Source organism: Salvelinus alpinus, chromosome 4 (genome assembly GCF_045679555.1).
Source record: "Salvelinus alpinus chromosome 4, SLU_Salpinus.1, whole genome shotgun sequence".
Taxonomy (NCBI): Eukaryota; Metazoa; Chordata; class Actinopteri; order Salmoniformes; family Salmonidae; genus Salvelinus; species Salvelinus alpinus.
In genome coordinates, this window is record NC_092089.1 from 45,996,989 (window position 1) to 46,020,875 (window position 23,887).

The 23,887-nt window shown below is 42.3% G+C and overlaps 2 protein-coding genes across 2 annotated transcripts; one reads left to right on the forward strand and one right to left on the reverse strand.

Moving 5' to 3' along the window:
* The first annotated feature begins 836 nt into the window (after positions 1–836).
* LOC139573720 (RNA-binding protein MEX3A-like) lies at positions 837–6,306 on the forward strand. Its single transcript, XM_071397506.1, has 2 exons — positions 837–1,342; positions 5,042–6,306. Exons 1-2 carry the CDS (start codon positions 919–921, stop codon positions 6,169–6,171), a joined length of 1,554 nt encoding a protein of 517 aa, XP_071253607.1. The 5' UTR covers positions 837–918; the 3' UTR covers positions 6,172–6,306.
* A 7,849-nt stretch (positions 6,307–14,155) lies between these two features.
* LOC139573721 (ras-related protein Rab-11A-like) lies at positions 14,156–23,066 on the reverse strand. Its single transcript, XM_071397508.1, has 5 exons — positions 22,714–23,066; positions 19,347–19,542; positions 18,674–18,867; positions 17,621–17,701; positions 14,156–15,879 (listed from the first exon to the last, which is right to left on the reverse strand). Exons 1-5 carry the CDS (start codon positions 22,751–22,753, stop codon positions 15,740–15,742), a joined length of 651 nt encoding a protein of 216 aa, XP_071253609.1. The 5' UTR covers positions 22,754–23,066; the 3' UTR covers positions 14,156–15,739.
* Positions 23,067–23,887: the final 821 nt, after the last annotated feature.

Below are 23,887 nucleotides of genomic sequence, written 5' to 3' on the forward strand. Positions count from 1 at the left end.
AACGCCTGTCTGACAACTCCCTTTCTCCTCTCCTCCTCACCCCCTCCTCCTACGTTACAGCCCCCATGCGCAACGGCGCCCGAGACAACAACGCGGTGACCTGCCGCAACCCACGACGAGTGGGGTGGGCGGAACCCCGAAATATGTCACTTAACTCCTTCATTCTCGATAGACAGAATAACGCAAATCCTCCCCAAGACAGTGAACGAAGTCGTTAAGATTTCACAAATAAACTCCATCCAAAGTTAATCTATCCCTCAGTAGGCTACTGCGTCCCACCATAGATAATACAACATTGGCAATATACCAAAACAGTACGCTCTGGTGCCCAAATAGTAACTTGAATCGGGAAACAATCCTAAATGCATCCACTTTTGACATTTTATTGAGGGGGAATTATTAAACTATAGCCCATGCATCCTTGTGTAAGTAGCCTACAGTAAAAATACCGTTGCGGTCTTGCATTGCAGGGATGGGGAATGAGTAGCGTTGCTTGGATCTAACGCATGGCTGATATGGACAAAGGAAAGGTGGAGGGAATATTTTTTATTTTTTTCCATACGTGAGGAAAAACGCGGGGGTTGGTTTCTGAGATGCCACAGGCTTGGGAACCTGAGACGGAATGGTATAACGGGAGGGCGGTTCGTTTGTCTCAGCAAGGAGGGGACTGTGTACCAGACGGGGTGGAGTGATGCATCGCCTAGCCCCTCTCCGTGTAGACGGCCTTGTGTCCCGTTTGCCTAGAGCTGGGAGACTACTGTATTGCAAGTAGGCCTATAGCAGACAGAGAGAGGGGCAGGTCTATGGGAGGGACTAGCGCAGAGGGAGAATTGGAAGGAGGAGGGGGCGGGGAGGCGGCACGGGTGCTGTTTCTCCAGTCTCTTTCCCCTGTCTTTGTCTCACACTCTTTTGTTAGCCATGCCTAGCCTGCTGGTTCTAGCAGGGATCATGGAGAAAAATGGGGGCTACGGCGGGGATCTAGCCGGCTCCGGGTTCGGAAGCGAAGGTCTCCTAGTGCCACCCGACGAGGAAGAAGACGACTCCCGTGCCCTGAGGGTCGCGCTGGGCCAGCTGTCTCTACTGGGGCTTGGTGAAGGCGAGGACGGTGGCGGGGCTCCTGGAACGGGAGTACAGGATCGGAGTAACAATAACAATAACCATCACAACCATACCAATAATATTGGCGGAGGTATTGGTGACACAGGGCTTTTGCAAGGGAAGAACAAGTTATGTGTCCTGTACGAGGGTTCTTCAAGTGAGACGAAAGGACGAGGCTGCAACATAACAGAATGCGTCCCCGTGCCCAGCTCAGAACATGTGGCCGAAATAGTGGGGAGACAAGGTAAAGATTCCAACCAAATGTTCCTATTGAAAGTTATGTTGCAGTACTGAGCTTAATGTGTGTCCCTGTAGTTTGTAGGGTGTTTTGATAATGCTCTATAACTGTTACGTTAGCTGGTGTTATTGATATAGAAAAGGGAGTGGTGTTATTTTTTGTTGTATTCTTCTACACAGGCTTCCTTACCACTCTTTGGCCATGGTAACAAATCTGTTTCAAGTTAACATACAGTGGCAGAAACTGCAACATTGTTGCAACTAGGCTCTGTTCTATTGTCTGTCTAGTGGATTTCAAACGTGGGGAGACACAAAGCAGGACTGTAACCGTTACCTCATGGGCGCATTATTCTACATCCAGCCATCAATGTCAGCTCACAGACGCACACTTCAGGCAGGGATAGCACTTGCTTCCTTTGTCGTCTGAACGCGCGAGACTGTTAAAAAAAAACGCAACGTGCTGCTGGTAACGGAGGAATCTCGTTCGCCCTGAAATGTTTACAAATTATTTATTCTCTTTATTGTGAATAGAACTTGTATTTGAGTGACGATTGATGTTTTCAAGCTGTTGTTTTCGGTTTCGTAAATTCTAATTATGTTAATTGTTTTTTGTTGCTGACTGCCCCAGTGACACAATTAGACAATGGCAAGTGTGTTTCTCTATATTCTCTTTTCTTGAGCAGTTTAAAAGTGAATTCACAGATTTAAGATGGATATATCTGTGTATTGAGTAATTATCGAAGACCTCGACATGAACTTGAATGACAGCAGCTGTCAAACAAAGGTGTGAAAGTGAGGGGAGGGGTACCTTATTAGGCAGTGTTACCAGTAGACACTTGGGATGATCATAGGAATCGAAGCGTGACTCAGCCAGAAGTTGGACCAACGTGTCGAGTTGAATGTTGTGTGGTTCTTCTATTTTCTGATATAAAATAAGAACAAATAATAACAAAATATGTTGCCTTTTTAAAACCTATTGCCCATATTGTTATTGTGATCAACTCAAATTGGCTATTTATCAGACTGTAATATATTGATTCTCCAGATTGCTTGTAACCTGTACGACTCTCAGAACCAGCAACTTATTGCTTTGTGCTACATGGTGGTTTTGTTTGACTGCACCTATTGTTGTGATGAGTCCAAACGATACAGAGGGGTTGGTTAGACAAGCAGGGATAAATGGATGGGTGGATGGTTGGTGGGTCAGAGGCACTGGGTATTAAAAGGGAGTCACACCCAAACCAAGCGCTCCCTTACCTAATGGGGGGGGGGGGGGGGGGGGGGAACCAATTCAGCTAGTGGATCCTAATTCATGTTTTTGGGGGTTACACAAATCCACAGGTCCCTAAAATGTCAACTGGGTCCAAGGCAGCAGAGACCATTTGCTTCAACTCCATTTTTTCTACAGATGTGGGGATCTGGTTTTTGTTGTGCCGTTAAGTGCCCTCATCTTCCTGTGCGTCTCCTGTTCATTACTCTGAAGTGTAAGCTTCGCATTTTAATGGGGTAACTGAAGACAGCCGGAGGGTGGATCCAGTGAGCACAAGTGCAGCAGAGGGCTTTGTGTTGACTGAGAAGTGCTGATTTGGGGGATTTGGGATGAGCTCTTTTTGATTCAGGGCCTCGTTAGTTAGTTCACATTCAACGCCCTCCTTCCCAGGGACGACTACTGCCTGGTGAATCTGGCAAGTTAATGTCCCGTCCTGGAGAGGCGAATGTTATCATTTTCTCCTTTGTCAAAGTCATTTGAACTGAATCCGGCCGGAGGATGCTTTTGTGTCGTCTAGGGCTATATTATAACGACTTTAGGTCAAGGGTGGGTTTGCTGTGCATGCGCCACTAACAATGCACACAGTACTGGAAAGCATGCTCTCCAAGTGAAAGAAATGACATACAGTTGTGGAATGATTTAGAATGATCTTTGTCATTTGCCTGAAGGAAATTGTAAAGGTTCCAGTGGAGTACTTTTCTTTGTCTCCTCTGTTCATAGTTTTACGTTTTATGTCACCTATTGGTCTCAACTTAAATACCCATTCACCTTCCTGCTACAAAGGATCACAAAACCTTACATCTATCCTAAGTTAACACATGGTTTAATATAATAACATTGTGGTTATTGCATGAGTTATAATTATTATACATATATATTAAATAACTATCATACATATTATAAAGCTTGAGTGTTCCATCTAACACCATCATGCTTGAACCCCAACTAATATCATCACCGCCATCATCCTCAATAAATAAATAATAATTGTAGTTTGAACTCTTCAGCCCTCAGAGTGTCACTGAGTCACTCAGTCAGTGCCATCTAGGCTTCTGAAGTTTGTGCCCTAGTAAGTGGGGCTATTTAGTAGCATTAGGGAAGCACATCTCCCTTGGTTAGAGGTGTTCAGACATTTGATCCACACCGCTAAAGTCCCTGCCCAGGGACTGCAGTTGAAAATAAGTAGGCTGGCTAAAACTGGCACTTTTATAGTAATGTTGATTAATGTGCACTGTCCCTGGTAAAACGACATTTAATAAAGTAAGTGAAGTAAAGCGTATTTAGGCTACTGATGTAATGGTGTGCTGTGATTTGTAGTGCTACTCAGAAAAACGAGCTGAGACCTGACCATTGAATAAATTGCTAGTTATTGTTACCAGACCACAGACATACATAAGCCTCTTAAATACACTGCTAAGGGGAGACACTCAGGGATTCTTAGAGGTGGAACATAAACTTGCATTTCAGAATGAGAACGGTAGCTGCACACCTGCGTATATGTCACCACAGGCTGCCGTAGTGGTGCGTTGCATGCCGTTTCCTGTTGGGTGTAATATACACTGTACGGCTGTGTTTACCATATCCCTCTTGACCTCAAGTGCTCTTAACCACCCTACTCTACAATTACAATTTTTTTATTCCCCTCTTGTATTATTATCTCGTCTCAGTATTAGAGGCGAAGGTAATTTGACATGATATAGCATTAGCCTGTACTCTCTCAAATCTAGACTCTCGCTAAAAGCACTTAATATTGTCAGCTTTTACACACTGATCAAAAACTGAACATATGCACTGCAATAAATGACCCAAAAATGATGTATGTGTGGGCCGGAGGTACCAGACTTGTCAGTTCAAGGAGAGGGGCTGGTTGTTCGTGGCAACACTGTTGAATGCATCCATAACTGTAGCCATAGCACAGAATAGTTCTGATGTCCTTTGGAAATGTGTACAATAACTCATCTGTTTAGCAATGTTAGATATAGGAAATCAAATAATGGGGTGTTCTAAAAATACTTTGAGGTCTACAGTATCTTCAATTATTTCAGATTGTACAGCAGATTGAGACTTGATGCCATGTGAAAACATGTGACTTAGTAATGATAATCTTGGCAGAAATGGGAAAAAAAGTGTAATACTGTAAAATGTTGTAAAGGGGATAAAGACTAGTGACCATTGCTGGACTGTCTAAAAACTCTGAAGTTGTGAGCATTTTAGCTTAAAATTTGCCATCTTTTAAAAAGGTATGTCAAAGGTCAACTATCAATTCTGTCTTTGTTTCCATAGAAGAAGAAAAAAACATAAAAAATAGCTTTGTATTACCATGTAGTAGTAACAATCTTAGCTATTCCAAATTCCTCATCTTTGATGAGTGTATCAGAAAATTGAATAAAAATGGTGTCCTTGGCTTTTTAAAAACTTTGTCTTTTGTTTCTGCAGGTTGCAAGATCAAAGCCTTGCGGGCCAAGACCAACACCTACATCAAGACTCCCGTGAGGGGCGAGGAGCCGGTGTTTCTCATCACGGGCCGAAAGGAGGATGTGGCCCTGGCCCGGCGCGAGATCATCTCTGCCGCCGAGCACTTCTCCATGCTCCGAGCTTCCCGCAACAAGCTGGGTGTGTCGTTCAGCGGTTCCCCGCCTGCGCCTCTGCCGGGCCAGACCACCATCCAGGTGAGGGTGCCCTACCGCGTGGTGGGGCTGGTGGTGGGGCCCAAGGGTTCCACCATCAAACGCATCCAACAGCAAACCTGCACCTACATCGTCACCCCTAGCCGAGACCGTGACCCCGTCTTCGAGATCACGGGATCACCTAGCAACGCCGAGAGGGCCCGTGAGGAGATCGAGGCGCACATCGCATTCCGAACGGGAGGTCTGCATGACCACAACAACGAGAATGACTGCTTGGGGCCGGATGGCGGCAGCCCAGTAGGCTCCGGGGGTCTGGAGAGCCGCCTGCAGCAGGTGTGGGGTCTGCAGGGGGGCCAGCGCAAGCCGTTGACCAGCAGCTTCCGCCAGAACTTCTCAGATGCCATGGTTGGAGGAGGAGAAGGAGGTGGGGTAATCTACAGCAAGGGCAACTTCAACAGCCCTGGAGAGAAGCCCTGCTCCTACTTTGGCTCAGAGGGCACCCAGAGTTGGGGAGACCCAGACTACCCAAAACAGGTGGCCTTCTATGCCCAGCAGCGCTCCAAGAGCTTTGGAGGCCTGCCCCTGCCCCTGACCAGACTCTCTCCAGGCCTTCCTGACCCCTGTGGAGGGAACAACGGCAACTCCTCGGGCACCAGCATCACTATTCTGTCTGGCTCTCCTCATGCCCAGGCCCGCCGTGCCCACAGCGAGCCAACCTCGGGAGCGGGGTTCCCTGGACGCCTCCCTGTACCGGACTCGCCACCGGCCATCCTCCGGGACTGCATGACCTGCTTCGAGAGCAAAGTGACGGCCGCCCTGGTGCCCTGCGGCCACAACCTCTTCTGCATGGAGTGTGCCATCCGCATCTGTGAGCTCAACCATCCAGAGTGCCCGGTGTGCCACACCCTGGTCTCTCAGGCTATCCGAATATTCTCCTAAAAAACACCACGTCAGTTTTTATCATTCGTTTTATCACAGTGTTTGTTCGACAATTATTTACTATTATTATTATTATGATTATTATTATACTTTTCTTTTCTCAGAAAATGTTAAAACAAACAAGCAGATATTTTAGAAGGCACTGCTTGCTTTACTAAAAAGTATAAGAAATATTTTGAATTTTTTCTTTTATATATATACATATATATTTTATAAAAGTTTTGTTTATAAGAAAAGTATAGTACCTAGCATTTTTTCCGTTTTTTTTACTGCTGCTGTTTTTCATTCACGAATCACAGTATGGGCGGAGTAGTAGGAACGTGAACATTTTACGATTCAGATTTATTTTACCATGAAGTGGTTTTATATGGAGAAAAGGAAGGAGGTGATAATTGAGGTTTAGTTTAACTCCCTGGTATCTTATCTGTACCTGAATGATATGGGAAGTCAAAATCAAACAGAAGGAAAAAGATTGAATCTTTCATTGCACCTTATAATCGTCTTAGTTTCGGATAGTCAGATTAATGATTGTCAATCATCCCGAAAAATAACGTAGCTGATGAAAAGGTAAATCCCTCAATGTGGCTCGAAAAAATGGAACAAGCTTTGATATTGTCATTGAAAGTCTAAATTTGTTCCAATCGAAGGACAGACTATTCCATCATTGTCATCTTTCTGACATTTGTGTCCCTTTACAAGCTCTTTGTTATACCTGGTAGTCCTCCCTAAACACCTGTTAGAATGGTAACAATATGGGACAGAATAGCAGACAAACGCCTTTCTTTATGCAGATATGTCTTACAGATTTCCTTTTTCACAAAGAGGTGAATGAATGCAACACATTGTATTGCTGAAATATCACTGCAGTTTGGTGAAAAGTTACAGCGATGCCTGTTCCTCGTGGCACTTGAAAAGCATGTTTCTTTCGCCGGTGTTAAGCACTGATTTAATTTGTGAGGCCAAAAGCCTTGGAATTCATCCAGTTGGCTAATTTGGGAGATCCGTCTCCCCGACGGACTAGTTTCAAAGCCAACTTATACCCACTTTATTGTCTTATGTGGTAATTTAGCTGTTATCTGAACGATGTAGGACAAAAATGAGAGCCACTTTTGACAGGCATCTCTCTGAGGTTTGCGCAGTTAGAGCGTCAGCCATTAGAGTGGACAGAAGCTGAGGAAAACACTGAGCTGTTCTCTGAATTGGTAATAGAGTGTGCCTAAATGGGCGAAAAGCTCCTAGAATACAGTACCACCATCCACAACGCTCCCTCGCCACCCCCGTCCAGCAGCTTTGTATTTTAGCTCAGAGGCCTATAATTATCAGAGCTGTGCAGAAGCAGGTGTTTAATAGCCCCCTCTTTTTCTATTTTCTTTGGGAGTGGCTTACCCCCCCTCGCTTACTGTTCGATCGTTGGCTGTTGAAGGTAGTAATGACTGCAGCTGACCCACAATGCATTGCCTCCCTGAGTGGGGCGTATTGTCTGGGCCCAGCGGTGGCGTGGGCCCGGAGTGCTCGGACACGGCCCGGAGAGACTCATTGATAATTAGGCAAATTGTCCGGTCCAGGTGCGGACCGTGTGGCGACCCTGGTGCTGAATGGGGGGTGAGACAGAGTCCCGGCGTGGGCTGCTGACCGCCCCACCCCTCTGTCACAGGCACAGAAGGTCCAGTCTGGGTGCAGCTGGGCGAATGGGACCCCTCCTTCCATATCCCCCTCCCTCTTTCCTTCTCTGCTGCTCTGAGCTATCCCTACTGGGGAGAGGGGCCTCCTTTGTCCCAACACTCAGGAAAAAAGCAGCATATGAAAGAAAGAGACCAACTGAACAGGCTGCCAGCTCTGAAATGAGAGTGAGGGGACTTTGGAGAAAGAAAGGATATCTACAGTGTCAGTAGATACAGTAATTACCTAGTGTACAATTCTGACACACAGATCCAATTCTTTGAAATGCCCCACTGAACTAGATGTCTCCATGTGTTCTCAATAAGATAAGGGCATGAAAACATGCAGACATATATCATTTAAGAGTACGAGGAGTCTGATCACTTGGAGTTCATCGCCCCCCCAATTTGGATGGAGGCCTTTGTGACAGAGAGCGAGTGCAGATCGAAGTTTCCATAGAGAGCACCCCCGCCCCCCTTTATCTCCTGTCTGTATGGGACATCCTGCAGCTGCCCACTCACCACAGACACACAGGCTTAGCCAATGGCAGGCTAGCACTGGGCCTTCAGAATGAAATCAGACGATTGTAATTGACAGGAAAGCGGAGGAAACGCCCCATTTAGCCACCACTCATGCTGAATCAAATTACACACCCTTTGCCTCTGCCTTAGCCCCAGCCTGGGGATTTCAGAGGGAGGGAGGGGGGATTAGAGCCGTTGGAGGATAAGAGGGGGGCTTTTTGGGGTGGAGAGAGAGAAGGCTGCTCCCAAAGAAAAGAGAACCTGCAGATCTAGTCTTTGTGAGAGGGGTAGTTAGAAGGCTGCTGCCTCATGTTTGCTGGTGGTGGCAGGTGAACAAGGACATGCTGGTGATTCAGCTGGTCTCCCACTAACACTGCATCAGATCGCTCTATTAAGTTGTTTTTTCAGGAGAACTCTTTTGCTCAACTTTTGTCCATCAAAATATGATGAATAGTTACAATAGACTGTTGTCCCTAGTCTAGGCAGCAACAGAGCCCCCCTTTCCCCCATTCTATTGTCAGCAGACCACTCCTGTTGTCCATGGACTGTGAAGAAATAGAACTGTACTTTCAGAGTATCTAAATTTTATTACATATTTAGAAATCAATTGACTATTTATTAATGGGGAGAACTGCACAGTGGTTTGGTCTGAACTGTCAATGACAATTTCAAGGCAGTATAACGCTGTTAACTGAATATAGTATTTTCTATTCTTTTTTTATTTTGTTTTAAGCCTTAATATTTTGTATTAAAAGATAAATATTGCTTTCACTTTGGCATGAAAGTTTAGTGACATACAGTAGGCCTTCAATAGTATTGCCCCTTAAAAAAAACTTTCACGTAACTATTTGTCAGAAAAGAACGTGAATCAACCGGGTTGGGTGGGATTAAATGGAATTGGGAAATTAGCCTCTTAAACCCTTTACATTAAAATATAGAGTAAAGCACCTTATTGTAAGAAAACACATATAATTAATACCAAACCGACCACTGATGGTGAATATTTCTTCATAGATTTTGAAAAACATGCACATAAGGTTTCCCTATCATGTTTTTATAATATAATTATTGTTATTCCTTGTAGTAGTGGTATTATGGGAGACCTCTCATCCATTCAGTCAGTACTGATGACTTGGTTGAGTTTGCACTGGTTTAATGTAGAGGGCTTTTTAGAGAGTCTCACTGTTTTAGAGGCTGTGGGAGAAATTTGCATTGTGCTTTATGAGAAAGGATTCTGCGCATCTGTGTGTATATATATATATCAGTAATTTACATCCAGTCAAATGCCTGCTATATAAGTGGGATTTTGATTATTTTTACAAGGTGAAAATATCCTTTTGAATTTGTTTGTTTATGGAATTTTAAGATCACTTTGATTTATATATATATATATAATGTCCCCTCATCCTTAAACATAAAGACATATATTGATAGGCTACTTATATGTATGGATCTAATAAACTTAAGCATTTCATCAAGTCAAATATATAGATAAGAATACCACAATACCACATACTGTAATGATGAATACAGGGCTGTATTGATGTTTCCACTGACATATACCGATACATTCTCTCAAATATGTAAAGACATGTGTTCTAAAATATTCCTAGATCCTTTTGGATGAATCAGGTTTTATGTACATTAGGATGAAAAGCAATAATGTCAATACTGCAACAGTAAACAAAAAAGCCAGTTTAGTAAGTTCATAGAATTCAGCACTATCCATAACGCAACCTTGATTCATTTGAATATTATTCCATTTTTGGTCTAATATCTTCTAAAAATGCATATGGATTTATGCCAATGTAGGATGAGAAATGTAATTAATTAGTAACAGTTTTAGGCACAATAGCATGTTTTTGTTGCTTTCCTACGTCTTGCTTTTAGTAATTTTTGACTGCTTAATCCCGTCTTTTTCACATTGAATATTAATAAGACTGCAAGTATACCTCAAATACAGGGTGTGCCAACACCAGTGCAACCTCAAGATTTCCTCCTCTTAGTATATGTGGAATTTTGAGATCACAATACCTATTATTTGGAAGAAACCAATTGCATTGTACAAGTAAGCTTTTCAGTGTAAACATACAATGCTTTTCAGAAACATAACATGAACAATTGAGGCATTTCCTGTCTGTCGAAAGCAGGAACTCATAACAACTTAAATCACACACTAAAGTAGACACAATGGTAAGACAGAAGGTTGGATTATTTCCATAGGATCTGTCGAAGACCTCTTCCATATGAACGTATTCTGATGCCCAATGCATTGAGCCAAACATTTTCATCACTTGGGAAAGTAGCATTTATTTAACATGTATTACTCTGTATTTATTCATGTTTAGGGAGAAACGTTTATAGTTACCATAAGCATATCATGAGAATATATTTCAGTTTTTAGATTGGTTCCAAAACATATTTTGTAGCTGATTTGATGGCACAAATTAATTATTTCTTTATGCTGTCTGTTATAAGTAGTTGTCATTATCCAGCATTTAGCTGATTTAAAATAAAAGGTCAAAAGGTAGCCAAAGAACAAAACCTTGGAAGAGGTTCGAGGACATCTATAGGAATGATATTGCGAATCGTAAGCTTACAATTCTACGAATGTTAACACATTTCGACCTTATCATAGTTTGGATTTATTGATGAAGGTGGCTGAGGTCAATACAATAATAATCAGCTTTCATTTTTAATAACCCGCTAGTGATAGTTTTGTCAAAAGTCATACAGCATACAAGCTTCAGTCAATATCTGTGAAATGGAGCTTGTCTCAATAAAGACATCCTGTTTCAGTTTGGTCTTTTTTTTATGCTACAGTAGCTTCAGTGATCGAGTACCCAATCACTGCCCAAAGACACCAGTCCTAATGCATCACCCTCTTAAGTTTTATTTATATTGGTATTATTGCCAACTTAGATTTATGAATAATGATGTCAATAAGTTTTGTTTCATCATCACAGCTCTTAATATGAAAACGCTAGACTTGTCTTGGGAAGTTTATGTTTCTTCAGAATGGGGCAGGAACACATACTAAATGAGAAAAATAAGGGTTCGAGATTTGTCTCGAACTTCAGCTGAAGGGCTAGATTCGTCTCAAAGACCCCAGACTGAACAATAGTTGAATAATGCATAAGAAAGTTGTTAAGATTACACAAATACCCTGCAGTACCTTTGTTAGAGTTCAAAAATAATACTGCGGTTTTAATTTAATATTGTTTCTAGTTAACTCTATTCTCCATGTCGAAGTATGATAGCTGAAGTTTAGTACAGTACATAAGAGTAACAGTAAAATTAAGATCCTATGGCATTAACATATTTCATCAACATAACCACAAGGTGTATAAAAAGCTTTAAAGAAATTAAGATGGACATATTTCATTCCATATATTTACCTTGAGGTGTAATTGATATAGAAATTCAAATAATGACTGTCTTATAAGATGAGGTATAGCTTGATATATGCACCCAGTATATGAAGTACTCCACTTCCTTTAGTGGTGAAACAAAGATGGCGGTGAGAACTCTTAGGGGGGATGTCTATTTCATTAACTATTTTTTTCAATTGTTAGTGTTCTTTATAATATATTAAAGTAACCATAGAAACTCTGAACAGTTTTTTTCTCTTTAACAAATGTACAACTCTTTATGCATTATGTATAACAATAATAGCACCCCTTTCAAGGAGTGATAGGAAATCCTTTATATTGATGCACTTAAGCAATTATTCTGACCTATCATAATCACAAGATGAGCAAGTAATGCATTTGAATGTAAAATAAATTACCATTGCACTCTTTTTACCTTTTGGTTTATACATTTTAAAGTGAGCTGGAAAGAATTTGTGAGAAGGTTTCACCGCAGTCTATAGAGTTCTTCCACATACATTTATAGAAAGCAACTTTAAAAAATGAATATTATTACAGTTTCTTAAATCTATTTTGCTAACATGGGTTATTATTTCATAGAAAGACGAGGATTAAGTCAGTTTCAGGATGTTATTTATGAAAATCTTAAAATGAAGAAAACATATTTATGAGTAACCTCAAGAAATTTGTTTTTAAATAAAAATACAAGAAGTTAATATATTTCTAAACACAGGGAAGTTGGTTTCTACTAACAGTTAAAAAAATAAAATACGTTTTATTTATGAAAGTTATGGACTCACCTCCACTGTATTTCATTGTAAATGAAATAAGAGCTGATGTGGGTTCCCCATAGCTTATATTTTAACTTCCGATATGCACTATTTCAAAGAACACCAGTGCATTCACAGTGGAATTATGACAGAAAATAATATAATATTTTTAGGATTTGGAGGTATTTTAGTCACTGAGCATCAATATTGTGCCTCAATTACACATTTATTTCTTGCATCAGCACTCTCTCTATGCTGCTTGCTTACCTTTTCCCCTTTGACTAACCCCATACTGACTGGCCCCATTACACATTTCCTCTGGAGTCTTAACTTGCTTTTATTAATCTCTAACTTTTTATGCTAACACAGCTTCAGTTGTGATTGCAATGCTGAGAACGAGTGATTCAGGTGTCCCGCAGGGGCACATGTTAAACACATTCAGATAAACACATTCATATGTCTACTACTTGGGACCCTTTGTGATTGGTAAGGCAAGAGAGGACATCATCAAAGCCTTAATGAATGATTACCTGAAAATTGGGCTCAAGTTTCTTTGTGAAAACATGACAGGGTGAGAACTGAGCTGAGTGATCAATAGTTTAGCACATAGGCACACTGTGTAGTAGATCTATGGTAACCAGCCACACACACACACCAACACATTCATAACCGTACTAGTTTGCATGTATCTTGTATGGTCACCTAGACTGGATAAACACCACAGATCCTATGTGTTTGGTTTTAACACAAGGGGTCTGGGGCTGGTTGTTCCTTGTAGATTTTCATAGTTGGCGCCCCTTCAGAAAACAGAAAAGGACAAGTGTTTCAGGTGAAGCAAAGAGAGGCCGTTTCTGTCCCCATGTGACACTCAGTATTTTACCCTTTTCATTTTCTCATCCCAGTTCTATAAAAAGGGAAGGAAAGCTTGATTGTCATTCCTTCACATATGGATGAACCTAAAATGCATTTATTTAATCTCAAAACTAGGTAGTTAAAAGTTAATATTTGTCGTACATTTCAATATGTCAGGACGGTATATTTTCCGCCACAACTGACTGAAGCACGGGGACTGAAATGACCTTCCGGCCTTCACGTCGTCCTCTTCTGAAGGGACCACCGCAGTCTGACAATTTGTCTTTGGTAGTGTTTCTTCAGATTCTCCCGGCACCGTAGAAGTGTTTCATACCGGTCTTATAGTGGTCTTAGTGCATTAGTTTTGGGTCAGCATCTCCTGGCTTTAGTTTCTGGTTTCTCTGTGATCAGTGAGAGAGGGTTCGCCATGTGGCTGGCCGTCACTTTGATAAAATAAAGTCTTTTTTGAACTGTTACAGTGTGTCATGCCCGCAAGAGGCATGTGATATTGCAGGTTTATTTCTTAGCACATGTTTTTGTGAATAATTTGATATTTTATTATTGTATCTGCGCCATATTAGTTTTGGTTTCTGTTTTTTTAAGATTCAAGATGTATTGTAAATGTTTCTAATAAAACAAAAATGAAATAATTTCCAGATGGATGCTCTGCTTTGTCGCATGAGTTTAAAAAAAAGTTGCAGTTGTGAAATGGCAAACAAGTACCATACAGTAACTCCACAGTATGCCATTTTTCAATGAAAAGTAGGCACAAATAAGGCATATGGTTAAGGCATAAAATAAGGAGCAAGACTTAAGAAATTACATTTATTTAAACATATGCAATCTAAATATACACATGAGAATTAACATTTTAAAAACCTAACCTTTACTACCCAATTTACTATTGGGAATGCCACAAGGGAGAAAAAAAACTCAGCAGGATAATGACTGTTTACACTTGACCTTTTGGCCGTGGTAATGGCACCCTGAAACCTTCCCCACACCTCCCTTCTTTTGCCAAACTAGCAGATCTATAAGGGCTAGCATCCTCCATAGTGCTTACTCTTACCAACCTGACAGAACTAAACACACCCAGAAAAAAGAGAAAATAAAACCATACAAAGAGACCTGGGATACTCTTATGGGATATCCCAGAAGGCATGATACTGTTCCAGTTACAATGGAGTTCATTTACAGTAAAACAAGCCGTCTTGTGTACATCAGAGACCCAGCAGCGGGCAAGGCTGATTGCCCTTACTACCCATCTCTTGCAACATGAGCTGTCCACCCATCCAGGACAGCAGGGAGGGCTCCACTGAGACCATGGTATATGACCACCACCACTACAAACAATATCCCCTCATCACCCTTCCATATCTCCACAGCCACGGGGAAAACGAGAGCAATTCAGTTAAACCAGAAAAAAAGATGGTTCACGGCAGTAAAGGAGCAAGACTGGTTTGTTAGCAAAGAAGACATAGGCCTATGTGAGAAAAATTGCTGTGCACAAAGTACTTTGTAATGGGTTTCATCAGAAGAGCAAACTTTATTCTGTGTAAAGACAAAGGGAAGTCCAAGTGCACTGATAAAATGGACATGAAAAGTTCTCCACGGACCCCCATTTTGTGCAGTTTAGATTGGCCTGACATTCGACCAGGTACATTGGGGATGAGATGGCTTAACTCCTCGTTCCCCATTAGCCACGGGTAGTTACATTTAACAACTCCATTATAAAAGGATTTGATTACCAGTGAAATCAAGAACAAAAAGATAGACACCCTTCATATATAGTAAGCAGCTTCAGATCAAACCCACCCAGTGTTGCATGTTAGCACAAACCCTTTGGTCAAACAAGACCTCAATATAGTGTTAAATAAATATCATTGGGACAAACTCAAATACGTTTGGGAGGAGCTGACTGACAATGGAGAGGGGGGGGGGGATTACACTTCAGTGAAGTCAGGTCTTCACTGCTGAATCTTATTGCCCTTTTTCTGTGCTATGGAATTGGGTGTGTTCACAGGCTTATTAAATTGAGCTGACAATGGGGGATCAGTTCACAATGAGTGAGACAAAAACTGTGTAAAGACATGGCGGACCATACCCTAACATGCTCAATTTCTCAATTCATGTAAATGAATTCAAATCATGTCCTCTTTCATATTTAAAACCGATCAAGCCAAGGCATAACCATAAAGCTTATTGAATTAGATGGGGACAGACTTCACAGAAGAAACAATGCAAAGAGGCTACAGAAACACTTGGTTGCCCCCCTTTGTATCTCTCCCCTTGTTTCTGTCTGCCTGTATCCTTGTCTCTAGGTTTCTCTTCATCTCCCAGTCCTCCCTCCCCGTCTACCTGTCTGTCCCTGACTCTCCCTGGCGGTGGTGAGGCCTCAGTTGTTCTGGCAGCAGGCACTGGACTTGGCAGCGTTCTGCGTGGGCTGCACCGTGATCGGCACCACATTGGAGTTGGGCGAGAAGTCGGTGTCGCTGCGGCCCGTCATTTGCCTCTGAGACACGATGTTGTAGATGGCTGCAGGAGATGGACAGAGGCAAGTGAGAACACAACAGTTGCTGTTGGGTTAGGTGATGAGAAAGGGAGCGTGTTTCGTCAAAGACTACAGTGGATACAAAACTCAGGTCCCCATTGCATTACCATCTTGTTCTAACAGCATTTCACTTTCCAGGGTTGTGTAAATAAATATCAAAACAAACATAAAATGGAGACAAGTTGTCATAGAAACCAGCAGCACCCTGTGGCTCCTGAAGTTCTGCACCTTCCCTAGGATTACTCGAGTCTGGCACGCAAAAGTAACTTCAGACTGACTCATACATGCCACTGACTGATGGTGAATCCCCAAGTCACTTCCCTGCCTCTAAATTAGCAAGAGCTTGAAAACAAGCAGACAAGATGACCTCAACTAACCCTTGATCTGGTATTTCAACGACTAGCTACAGTCAGCATGCTTCCCGGGTCAGGGAGTCTCTAGTTCAATTCCTACATGGCTGTGTTTGAGCACTGCTATGCACTCTGTTCTCCTCTCTTAAATTAGCTAATTAGAACTATCATTAGCGCAAGTTTCTATGAATGAAAAATTTGTTGAAGAGTAGAATTACTAATTGTACAAATGCAGGCAGTGGGAATTGTATGTGGAGGGGGAAAGCAGAACACAAATAGCAGGGAGCATGCTGACAGCCCTTTATCAACTGATTTGAAGGCCTCACTCAGTGAGAAGCTTGTTCCTCAGACACTCTTGGGTTTTTGAGTTGTCCGTTGCTCATTTTCTATTTTATAGCGGCCACACATTAACAAGGGCCTTTCTAAGGTGTGGCTAATACGTCAGTAAGTTGCTCTTGTAGAGGTACTTAATGTGAGTTGTTCTGGGTGTGAGGGACTCAATTGTGTCTTCCTAAAACGATGAGACATCTGGAAAGCTCATATTTGCATTCCAATGTACATATTGCAGCCAGACCCAAAATAAATGCTTTAGTGGTTTCCTGTCAAACATCAGATCTGATTGAGAATCACACAAAGTGTGATTGTCTGAGTGTCCTTTGAGCGTGCCAATTACAGATGCATTTGACCTTAATAGAAAAGTGTCAGGTACTGTTCAATTTACTGCAGAGTAATCTTACAGTAGAGGTCTCGTAATAACCTGGATTTTGCTGCCATCTATTGGTGGAAGATGAGTCACCCCTGAACAAATGGATTACAAAGCTCTCAAGAGTACAAATAAATAAATAAATATACACTAAAGGAACGTTTGGTATGGCCGTTAATATAAGATGTGTGAAGGGGAGGCCTTTACGTGGACAAGTGACTCTTTAAGCCTTTTAAGTGAGAGTAGGCCAGCTGTTTCACAAGATGGCATGATTCTGTGTGCACTACAGGGTGAATACAAGTTGCTTTGGGGCAATTTCACTTTAAAATGTATACCAAACAAAAACCATTGATTTCAAAGTTGAACAAAACATAGAACCCTATACATAAAGACTAAATGTAACAATTTCCACCGGCAATTCTACAAAAACACATTTACAGGAAGAACTGCGCAGATACAAAGTTTGGTAACAGAATAAAACTGAGGGAGATTTTACCGTAATTCTGCAGTTTTTCCAATAATTTACTTCAAAAATATTAAATCAATGGTTTATGTTTGGCATCCATTTTAAAGTGAAAAATCGGAGTCACAGTGTAATTCCGTAACGATGGAATCGCCCCTTGTTAAAATCACAAGCAGTTCTAGTGTATATGGTAGGCAGTATACACTAACCTGTGAGAATGGTCTGGAAAGCCAGCTCCACATTAGAGGAGTCTAACGCCGAGGTCTCCAGGAAAGACAGTCCATGCTTCTCTGTGGAAAGTGGAGAGAAAAAATTAAAATAAATAAAAAACACACTCACAGGCATTATTCAGTGTCCGTACAAGTAGGCACTTCATAAAACAGCCATCCAGTCATTATACGTCACCAATTAGGCTATTTGCAACAGCCACCACAGAATAGGCTAACTGATAAAAATGACATGATGACGATGACCTTTTGTAGTCGTGCTGCATGAGCCAACCCTGGTGACAAATCAATAGCAGAAATTGAACGAGAGCCTGTGATATCACATGGCATGCTTGTTTACTCTACACAATGATGTCTTCTAGAACAATTCCATTCAAGAACAATTCCATTCATTCATATATAGCCACTCTTATCAAGAGCAATTTACGAGTCAAAGTGTATTCCATGCATGAAATAAGACTCAAGGTCATAAGTAAACACTTGAAACATTATGCAGAGCTACAAAGGAGAAGTGTGATAAGCTGGAAATGTCACATTGGAGTGTGTAGAGAAGCTAAAATCACAAGTCATAATGGAGCCAACTCAACTGGCTTTTTTCCCCAATTGCTGGGGATGTGCATTCAGAACCATGGGCTGTTAATCACTGACAGTGGCAGCCTGATAGGAGCTCTGTTGTCTCCACATCAAAGAGCAGCCCTAAGGGGGAAGTAGACAGTGACAGAGAGTGAAGAGCATTCCCTTGTCCACTGTGAAGCTCAGGTGCATCACTTTCCCCAGGCCCAGATTCTTTTTGAAATGTGTTTGAAATGCCCTTGTTCCAATTTTGAAAGCAAGATTATGGTAATACTTATCAAAAAAATTGTAGTGTGTTGTTCAACTTTCCGCATCGCTTTATGTCCACTGTTATTGCGAATAAAAGTGAAAATTATTGAGGGAGAAACAACTCTCCTGTACTGTCTCCTTGGCTTGTAATACTGTAGTAGAATCAACACAAACAGATCAAGTAGCTATAAAAACTAGTTGATGTGAGGGTACCTGCCAAGGCCTTGGCCTCGTCCATAGGCACGGCCCTGAGGTGGCGCAGGTCACTCTTGTTGCCCACCAGCATGATGACGATGTTGCTGTCAGCGTGGTCCTGCAGCTCCTTCAGCCAGCGTTCAGCGTTTTCGTACGTCAGGTGCTTGGCGATGTCGTACACCAGCAGAGCCCCCACTGCCCCACGGTAGTACCTACACAGAGGACAGGAGGAGGGAACTAAGTGTTACTGGGAGCAGCGGTGGACAGAACACCTGAGCATTGGCTGAGTCAATAGAGTGGTAGATTTAGTTTGTCGTTCCCTACATGAAATGCTATTGCATACATCATAAGCAAAGGACTCAAAGTTGTCAACAAGATGAGAACATTAGTACATTTGCAGAAGTAGGCTGGAATGTTCTGTACGCACAAACATCCTCAATGGCTGGGTTTACACAGGAAACCCAAGTCTGATATTTTTTCTATTAGTCAGTCATTTGACCAATCCCATCAGATGTTTATACATCAGATCATTCAGAGCTCATTTGTGAAAGGATCTGACGGATTGGTCAAATGAACAATTTGTTAAATAAAGATCAGAATTGGGCTGCCTGTCTAAATGCTGCAAATATGTCAAAAGATGCCTGGCAGACAGACACAAAACAAACAAATCTCTAGCTGTGTTAATACTCACGCGGAGGTGATGGCTCTGTAGCGCTCCTGTCCTGCCGTGTCCCAGATCTGGGCCTTGACGGTCTTGCCCTCCACATGGATGCTGCGCGTGGCAAACTCCACCCCAATGGTGCTCTTGCTCTCCAGGTTGAACTCGTTACGGGTGAAGCGGGACAGCAGGTTACTCTTCCCCACTCCAGAGTCCCCAATCAGCACCACTGGAGCACAGAGAGAGGAGCGAGGGCATGAGTCAGACAGATACCACCAGAATAACAATACAGTATGTTACCCACTGTACAGGGGTCGACAATCAACTTGTTTTCTACGATGTAGGAACAGGAACACTCAGTGGGGGTAAAACAGGTCTGACAAAGAAAATCATGGTAGAAGAGACGACAGCTCCTGATTGGGTCTAAGAGCATCGCCCCATGTGTCTGCTGCTCTGTTAGTGATTAACGGTCTACTGAGAGGGCCTGACTGTACTTGACTGTAGTTCAATAAACAATATTTGTGCAAAACACAGGCCATCTGGCTTGTTTTTGCTATAGACAAAAGACCCATGAGGTGAAGTTTCAAACTTTGTGAGGTAGCGCCTAGGCTAAGTATTGTCATAAATGACCAAAGATTGATTTAATTGACCAAGAAGATGATGCCTTGTGAAGTTTAGCCTATTCACTTAGCGGCACCACCTCTGAACCCTGCCATTATGGAGCAATGAAACATTTGGCACATGTTCCCGTTTTGACACCCATTCATTTCCAAACACAAACAGGGGTGTGTTGGGAAAGAGGATTTTACAATGACTGAAATCCAGGTGAGTCAGGAGGAAAATCCTAACTCATAAGCTCACCACCCTGTTATTAGGAAATAGGAACTGGTTGTGTGTTGACGAGGCCTTATTGACACATCTCCCACAGAACGTAGGCAAAGCTCATCACATGAAAATACTACAGTGGTGCAACAGACACAGGTAGAAACCTGCCTACCAATTGACGATTGCGCCGACTGACTCAAGCTAGGAGAACCAAACAAAAGTTACCTTGTTCCACAGGCAATTCATCGGCAACTCTCCATATAAGTTAGTAACATGAGAACTGTGACTTTGTAGTTCCAAGAATATCCTTGTCAAGAAAAACTCTGAACTACAATTCCATTAGACTTGCCTATCTGGTAACCGTGATAATACGGTGGCTGAGGAAGGAACAAAAGCATCATGCAACTTTCAGTGGACTTGTCACCACAAACATAAGATCACCAATTTAGGCTACGGTATTGTGTAAGCTGCATTCCAGAGTTATAATGCTACAACCATTGTTTCATTATTGGACGCCATCATCACATAACTTAGGCCTAAACAAAGGCCTAAAGAGTCTAGTCGCTCTTCCTTAAAAATCTCAATTCTGGCCTCCCGAGTGGCACAGTGGTCTAAGGCACTGCTTCGCAGTGCTAGCTGTGCCACTAGAGATTCTAGGTTTGAGTCCAGGCTCTGTCGCAGCCAGCCGCAACCGGGAGACCCATGGGGCGTCGCACAATTGGCCCAGCGTTGTCCGGGTTATGGGAGGGTTTGGCCGGCAGGGAAGTCCTTGTCCCATCACGCACTAGCAACTCCTGTGGCGGGCCGGGCACCATGCACGCTGCCACGGTCACCAGGTGCACGGTGTTTCTTCCCGACACATTGGTGCGGCTGGCTTCCGGGTTAAGTGGGCATTGTGTGAAGAAGCAGTGCGGCTTGGTTGGGTTGTGTTTCGGAGGATGCACGGCTCTCGACCTTCGCCTCTCCCGTGTCCATACGGGAGTTGCAGCGATGAGTCAAGACTAACTACCAATTGGATACCACAAAATGAGGGAGATAACAGGGTAAAAAAAAATATATATCTAAATTCTATTTCCCAATACAGTATAAGGAAGTTATTTTAAGTAGGTCTATCTTATCTAGAAGTCGAATCAACAAGAAAGCATTTCATTATCTGTAAAGAGAGCACTCAGTTTAAAAAGTACACAGTCATTTAAACAAGAAAGCTGGTCAACTTGCTGTGCAACATTTACAGGCTCCTAGTCGAGAGCAGTGATTCAACCACTCACCTGACTGACTCATGCCTAAACAGTGAGGGTGCAGTAAAGAAAGCAACTAAACACAGGAAACTGGAGGAAGAGGAACCAACTGGTTATGTGGCCTACTGACAGTCCTCATTTTAGGCTCTATGGGGCAGTGCGTTCTAGCTGTGTACCACTAAATTCAGATAATTGTGCTATTTGGCCAGCACCAAGGTATTTTATCTGAAAGTGAAGTTATGCTCATCTTCCTTACTGTCAGAGCCCTTCTGTATAGGGACACACACAGACAAACACACACTCACTTGATTCATGCAGGTCTTTCCAGTTTGACAATGCATGTTCAAATGTAAAACCCCAAACAAAGGATGCTGTGCACTTTATTTCCCTTGTCCAGGACAAAACAACCCACAATGGAAGTAGTTCGTGTAAGTGAGTACAGGGGAGCAGTAAGTATCCACTATCATTGTAACATACCAATTGTTGCTGTATTCTTACAAATGTAGGCCTACACATTCTCATGTGTAGGCCTAACAATAGGCTACAGTGCATGTGCACAGAAAAGTCTGGGAAAGGTATGACTAGACAACATAGAACACAAGGTCCTGACAAGTCATGTTGAGAAGGGGCCAATAAGCTTTCACTCTATGCTATCTGTTAGATGAATTAGATTTCATTTGGCCAAGGTCATCTTTACTCCACTTCATTCAGATGTCAACATATCGTGGAGATGACCACTTTCTCTAAACCCAGAGTGACCCACCACTACACCAGGTCAATGGAATCCCTACAAACAGAATGGTGCTTAAAGGCTAAACCATGTGTTCACTGGTCACCTTGGGGCAATCGGTTTGAGTAAATGTATTTTGAGGTGTCATCCTGCCATAATCAGTGGGCTATATGACTCATGTTGACCAATACTTCCTCTCCTGATGATTGCGTCATAGGCCCACCACAAGATGACTAAACAGATATCACTTTGGATAGCTACTTGGTGCTTATTAAATGTCAGTGTGCAGTGCTGTTGCAATCAACTAGCCTACTACACAGTTGTATCCATATTTCTACTGGTTTGAAACAATAGTTGCAGAAATTCAGAGTGAAGTTGTTACTGTAACTGGTAATGCTACGCATTACCTCATGTCATCGAGAATTGATTTTGGCAGCGCTCGTTACGTAGTTGCAGCAACACAGTCCGATTACTTTTGACAGGGCGGAAGCGGCGACAAATGAAATGTATTATATTGAAATCGGTGTGGTGCTGAACCGACTCTAGGTCGAAATGACTACACTCATGAAATGGCAATGTCCTAGTAAAGTATCGTAAACACACTCACCTTTGAAAAGATAGTCATATTCGTCTTCTCTATTCGTCATTTCTTCAACGTTTCTACCTATGGAATGCGAAATGTTCAAACCCTCCCGTGGTGGTTTCTCTGTTCAATTCGACAAAACTTCTTGACCATTTATCTCGCAACCGACCGCTTCGGTAGAACAAACAACCGAGTCAAAAAGGTAAATTCTCACTATTGTCAACGCCTCTAATATATTATTCGACTATAGGTCTCATATTTCACTGTGAAATTTTAAAAGACAACAAACTACCTTTCACAAACTTTCGACTCCTCTTCCCTACCACTTGTAATTTGCCATTTGTGAGCGACGTAACAGCGAGTTTCTAGCCCCGCCCTTTACCCAGTTTCGACTGGCCAATCAACGACAGATACCTGTCACTGGCTTTCCTGTGATTGGTCTACTTTGTTGTCATTCATGATTTTCCTCCATTGATCCTACTCATCGCGTCTTGGGTGATGTCTTTAGTCTCAAGCCTTTCCAGGTATGCTGATGCCGCGTTCAAAACAAATGGGAACTCGGATCTCGGGAATCTCCGACTTCGGATTTCAGTGCGTTCAAATCAACTGGGAACTACTGGCACACAGCTCGGACACCCATGCATACCCCACAAGACATGCAACCAGAGGTCTCTTCACAGTCCCCAAGTCTAGAACAGACTATGGGAGGCGCAAAGTACTATAGAGCCATGACTACATGGAACTCTATTCCACATCAAGTAACTCAGGTCAGCAGTAAAATTTGATTTAAAAACCAGATAAATACACCTTATGGAACAGCAGGGACTGTGAAGCAACACAAACATAGACACATACATACAAACACGATAACATACGCACTATACACACATATACACATGGATTTTGTGTTATATATATGTGGTAGTAGAGTAGAGGCCTGAGGGCACACAATATGTTATGAATGTATTGTAATGTTTTTAAATGTATAACTATCTTAATTTTGCTGGACCACAGTAGTAGGCAGCAGCTAATGGGGATCCATAATAAATACAAAGCTCTGAAAAAAATAATTCTGACTGGGAAAAATCTTTTTGAACGGTCATCCAACTCGGAATTCCAGGTCGGGAACTCGGACCTCTTTCTACAGCTCCGACATCAGGATTTGACCACGTTCTTTCAAAGTTCCCAGTTGTCTTGA